The sequence below is a fragment of the Alligator sinensis genome, unplaced genomic scaffold, assembly GCF_000455745.1.
Source record: "Alligator sinensis unplaced genomic scaffold, ASM45574v1 scaffold596_1, whole genome shotgun sequence".
NCBI classification, from domain to species: domain Eukaryota; kingdom Metazoa; phylum Chordata; order Crocodylia; family Alligatoridae; genus Alligator; species Alligator sinensis.
The window spans coordinates 2,708,515-2,714,445 of record NW_005841967.1 but is presented as its reverse complement, the minus strand read 5'-3'; the positions used below and the strand labels follow the sequence as shown (position 1 = coordinate 2,714,445).

The 5,931-nt window shown below is 43.9% G+C and overlaps 1 protein-coding gene across 1 annotated transcript in view; it reads right to left on the bottom strand.

The window, feature by feature from the left end:
• Positions 1–4,394: 4,394 nt before the first annotated feature.
• Positions 4,395–5,931, bottom strand: part of FAM124B (family with sequence similarity 124 member B) — a 32,427-nt gene continuing 30,890 nt past the window's right edge. The window contains 1 exon segment of the mRNA XM_025200430.1: positions 4,395–5,931. This exon segment is cut by the window's right edge and continues 33 nt beyond it. Within this exon segment, the coding sequence (XP_025056215.1) occupies positions 5,565–5,931 (367 nt within the window). The 3' untranslated portion in view covers positions 4,395–5,564.

The window sequence follows — 5,931 nt, the reverse complement described above, 5'->3', positions numbered from 1 at the left end:
CTGTCCTGCCTCTCCGCTGCATCACCGCCGCGCCATGGGGCAGCAGTGCCAACGGAGAGCAGGCACAGGCAGCCCCGCATGCGCTTCAAGCAGCTGCAGAATGGGGCACTGGCTGTGGGGAGGGGGAGCGGCCACTGCACCCCCCCCCAGGCTGAGCACCAGCTCATTCCCCAGAAACTGCTGATCGGCACAAAGGAAAAGTCAGCTTGCCAAAGCCAAAACTCTGCAAGTGGCCCTCTGCCCAAAATAATTGCTCGCATGTGTATTCACTGGAGCAGTGGATCCAAAGCTCTGGATACTTGGGATTCAAACTCACTTATTCATGGCATTTCTTTAAATAAGTTCTAAAGCACCTAACAAACAACACCAGTACAGTGTGCTGTGAAGTGTAGAGTTTCACCCAACTGATGCATGGCCTCCACGAGGAGGGAATTGCCCAGGCAAAAAAACCTAATAAACCCTCCCTCCTTTGAGAAGTGCCTGAGAGATGAAAGGTCCTCACTGGAGAGAGACAACCTTGTGGGTGAATATGTTTTTCTGACCTAGGACATGACCCCATTGCACACAGGTAAGGCTTTTGCACACCTGCTGTGGAAGCACCAAGGGCAACATCAGTCTGCTGGGATTCCAAGATCACAGAAGCTAAGGACAAACTATTGTAACACCGCAGAGAAAAAGCGATCTCCTACTACGCAGACCATATATAACCACTCAGAACAGCTAGAAATACCCATTACTACTTCATCCCTGGAACTGTGAGTAGTCTCTCAGTAACCAGCACCATTAAAAACATACTCCTTAGCAAGAGCTTCATATTGATCATAATCAAAGTGTCAGCCCATTTGATTATTCTTATAAAGGTGTATTTAAAGGCTTTTCATCTTTTATTTATTAATTGATATTTTGTGCAATTATCCAGTGATTATAATGTCTCAGACACCACTGGAGCTTTCATTTTAGATGTGTGTAGCTGAACCCCTTAGTATCTTATAGGAGACCCTATTAACCCCAATTCTCAGTTACCTGAATTACTCATGTTCCTGTATTTGCAGCAGGGAGCAGAGAGAACGGTAAGTGCTCTGAAGACATTTGTACACTCAGATTCTGGGGAAATCAGGGACGTACTCAGCCCCTGGTTTCAATTAGAGCAACCTCTGGACCGTTCTGCCTTACAGCCCGTTTCCCATGGGCGACTAAAGGGACTGAGAAGCAGAGAACAACTGTAACACAATCCACTTTGCTCACCCCCACCCACATGCTAGTCGCATGTTGAAGGAGAACAGCACTAGTGTTTTGACATATCTACTTACTGCGTGTGCTGCCAGGCCTGGGTTTTTTTCAGGCACTTGTGGAGACAGAGGCCTTTCCACCTTTTCCCTGCCCCATGGCTTAGAACATTCAAAGGTGAAGAGATTTAGCTATTTGGCAGCCTGTAATGCAGGGGCGGGCAATAATTTTGGGCAGAGGGATGCGTGCTGAGTTTTGGTAAGCTGTCAAGGGCCACATGGGTAGCCCCGTCCCTTGACAGGTGCCCCACCCCGTGCTCACCATCTTGGGACTGGAAGTCCTGCCCCTAACCTCTGACCTTCGCCACTAGAAGTCCCTCCCCTTGCCCCTGGAAGTACTCCTTTGGGGAAGAGGGTTTGCCATGTTAGGGGGGAAAAATTATATACTAAAAATCAAACACCCATAATAATATATTTTAATTTAATTAAAAACATATATTTTTGTCCTGATTTGTGTGCGTTTGTGGTGTATTGGTCCTAGTCCATTACTGAAGTCACTAACCACACTTTTCTAAAGATAAATCAGATGGGAGATAAAAACCTCAGCTCCAAAGCTACCTGAACTCGTTCTCATGTATCTCTCCTTGTGCTCTTTCCCACTTTCCTCTCCTACTGCTCCTCTCTGTGCAGACATCAAACCTTCCTAAGCAGCCTGATAGATGCTCTTCTCACTCAACAGATGTTGCCAAATGAAGTGGATCAGCTGTGCTGGGATGTGTTTCTGGCACAGCTGATCTGCTTCATTGGGAAAAATATAAGTCCCTGTCCCCTGTTATCCATTGATCTGGTTTGACAACAGGTGTTGGGTTTCCTGCTCACAGCCATGTGCCTCTGGGAACCTCTGGGGCAGAGAAAACTGGCTCTGGTGGTCTGAGCCCCACCACTGCACTGGAATGTCAATGCACACCTGTGGAATCCCAGACAAGGGAACCTGGGCAGGTGCTGCCAGGGCTTTAGGGGCTTGATCCTGAACGGCCCAGGAATCCTTGGGAGCACCTGTCTGAAGTGACTGGAGATTGTGGGCAACTCTAGGATGCCCATGCTCTCCCGCCTTAAAGCAAACTGCTGCTGGCCACAAAATAGTAGCACAAAATCGTATCACCTGTCACAGTCACAGATTTTGAGCTTTTGTGATGCAACGAGAGGTATGGATGTGTTTTTTTGGTTTTGCTGCCACCTTCAATTTTTTTTTTTTAATTTAAAAAATGATTTTATGGTGAAACAAAGAGGACATCTGCGTACACCCTTAGTTTTGCACCATCTTTCATCCTTTAAATCATAGGGAGAAACAGACCTCAAGGGTGATCTAGTTCAGCATTTCTCAACTGGTGGGTTGCAAGAATATATGAAAGGGTGGCAAGCAAACTTTAAAAATAGATCAACAAACTGTTAAAATGGTTTATCCTTTAAAGGAGAAAAATGTGGGAAACTGTGGCTTTTCCCTTGCAGGCAGGCAGAGTTCCAGCCTGCGAGGGGCTGTCTGGGGCTGCTTAACCCCTCACACACCTACCCCCCACTCACTGGGAGTGAGGGGCACTGGGTCAGGACTGACCATTGATGTTTATAAATGGGTCCTGGTACAAAAAAGGTTGAGAACTACTGATCTAGTCTAACCTGTTGCAAACAATCAGAAGCTCTGTTAGACAGTCCATCCTCCATGTCCTGGAGTCACCATCTTCACTCCTGCCCTTAAGGCCTGATTTTCCTAGTGTAAATCAGCAATACCTTGATTGATCTCAAAAGTCACACCTGTGTAATGCTGATTTGAGGGGGAATCAGGCCATGAAATCTGTCCTTAAAATCTACATATTCCATAAATCCATTCCCTATGGGATTTTTTCCTCTAGTAATTCCTTTTCACCCACAGCATCTTCCCTGAACTACTACCCTTGCTTTTGTATTGGTTTTGCTGCTTTATAGTAGAATGTTTCTGAAGGTTGTGAATCATCTTGTTCTTGTTTTAAGAAGCACTGGGCAAATTTATAGCACATTACACAAGCTGGGGTGGGGGGGAAGGGGAAAGAAATCAGCTTTGATGTAGTAAATTTCCATATTATATTTTATTGCAAGCAATTAAAAATTCACAGAACATGGAATTAAACTTTAAAAATAAAAGCAACAGTTTCATGTTTTCAGTATAAAACAGGAGATACATCTATAACTGTAAGCAGAACCATGCAGGATGGTTTCCTTTGTATAGGACAAAATAAGATAAGAGTCTACTCTCAGGAGAGATGGCACAACATGGGAAAATGTGGCACATAAAAATAATGCTTTGAGCACACTTTATTTTCAGTGCATTGGAATGGACCTTCCTTGCACTCACACACTTCTTCAACGGCAGCAATACCGCTCACTTGATGCCATCTTGGTCATGTTAGGCCTGAGCCAGAGAAGGTGCTGCAAACCCACAGGTCCCAGTAATTTGAGGGACAGGTGGTGGGAATTTAACACCTCTCAAAACTCAGCACTTTAACCCTATAAACAGGAACAAATACAAAGAAACAAGGTAATTGCAGTCTAATATATGAACTGCCTCGTCATGTTTCATATCGCTAAAATGAAAAACTGTGGTTCTGACAAGGAGCTGACTAGCTGAGACGGAGGATGCTGTTATCACAGTTACTTTTCAGAGAAGACTCACACTTTAAGGTCTAAAGGTAAGCACCCTCTGTAATTTTATTCAACGGACAGTAATGGGAAATGGTGGTGGGAAAGAATTAGATTTCTCCAAGCAAAACCAAATTTCTTGCTGAGCAAGCCCCTATTTCTTCACAGCAAGCAGTGCTTTTATTTTGGGGACTATTTTTGGGTCTCTGGACATTCAAGTATAACATAAGCCCTGAACAAGACCTAAAATGAGCTTATGGTTGCCTAGGCTTACAGACAAGGCAGATAAATAAAAAAGGCAAAGGAAAGCATGTAGATGTGAGCCAGTCACTGGATAGGCTCCAGTGATTAAATGTAAAGTGCAGCACTGTCCTTTCCCTCTCTACTCTGTACCTCCTCAGTACAAGTAAAGGTGAGAGAAATCGAAACCTATCCAAATGCAGCCTCTGCTATACATCAATGATGGTCAATCAGCCAGCGGGCAGGTGCTTTCAAAAAGGTACTGTCTCCCTAATCTTGACTCTGTATGTACAGTCTTTTAGCACTGTTCACTTGTGGCTGGTTTTGTAGGTTAAAAGAGCTCCTCACATTTTACTTCACCCTTCATAGTTTGACACCTCAATTATATCCTCTCTCACATATCTCCCTTCTAGTTTATGGAATCCAACTGTATTTGGGTAGGTGGACTTTTTGAGCAAGTTTGGATATATTTAGACATGTGCTTTATTTTTCATGACTTATTTTTTTCCTGAAATGTTTATCCTTTACTATTCTGGCAGCTTCCTCTGGATTTATAGCTCTTGCTTCTTTTGTATCCTGCACTTTAAAATCCTTTTAGGATTTCCACCCTGCTGATAACCGTGCAGAGGTCTAACAAAGACTGTGCAAACTGTTCTTGTTTTTATTGTTAACTACTCTGGGGGTGGGGGAGAGAATGTGCTGATTAGGGAGAAAACATGATTAAAGCTATTGATTTTAAGTGCTTTTTATATGGTGTCGGCATGCGTAGAAGGTCTCTATAGACAGCTTTTTTTCAAATATTTGAAAAGGAGCTGTGTGAGGGAGAGACTTCTGTGCATGCTTTAGTGTTTTACTCGCATATAATTGATCACACTCATAGCATTCAAGTCTGAATAATGGGGGAAATGAGAAGAAACCAAGGGGTAGAAGGGTGTTGCAAGATTCCTCAGGTGTTGTGACTATGCTGCCACCTATTAATCCTCTTATGCAAGCTGCAACACTGACATCTTAAGAGGCACAATTATTCTGCCATCTACTGGCTGCGACTCACAGAGACAGAAAACTCAAATATAACATACGCTAGGACACATTAACATTTAAACACAGTAATAAGATTCACATGGCTTATTCCCATTCATTGCACAATAACCCTCCTATATATTCTGCACTAAGAATAAGCAGTCTTGGTAACTGCATGATTATATTTCTTTGATTTCGCTCCTGGCTCCCTTAGTATCGCTTTTTGCAAACAAATATCACTCCAATGCCATAGAATGCCACTAAAGTCTCTTTTCAGAATACAAAAAGGTAGTTTAGGCACCTGGGGTATCTGAAGAAGCACAGAGTGACACAGCTTGCTGGATACTTCCTTTCCATTTCCAAAAGAAAGCATTTAGCAGTCAGGCTGTCAGGCACACATGGTTCAAGTCATATAAAGAATTCTTCTTCCTCTTCATTTCCATTGCTATGGTTTGCCCTTGAGAGCCTCCCATGCAAGTTTGAAGGTTGTGGTCCCGCTGCATGGTTCCTTTTGGCCAAGAATAATGACCGATGGGTTCTCTCCTCGGAGGAGCCGGCAGCACCTAATGGACAGTTTGCAGCTCGTGGTTGAAGAAGGCTGCCCTGCAAGTCCCTTGAAAACCAGCTCAGAGGGGAGAGGCTGCATTCAGAATTGACTACAGTAAATCCTGTATCCACATTCATCTCCGCTTCTTGCCTTTGAAACCAATTTTCGCGGCAGGAAATTTTCAGTCTTGTGCCCGAGTTTACATAGGATGAGGCAGCTTCCTGCTGT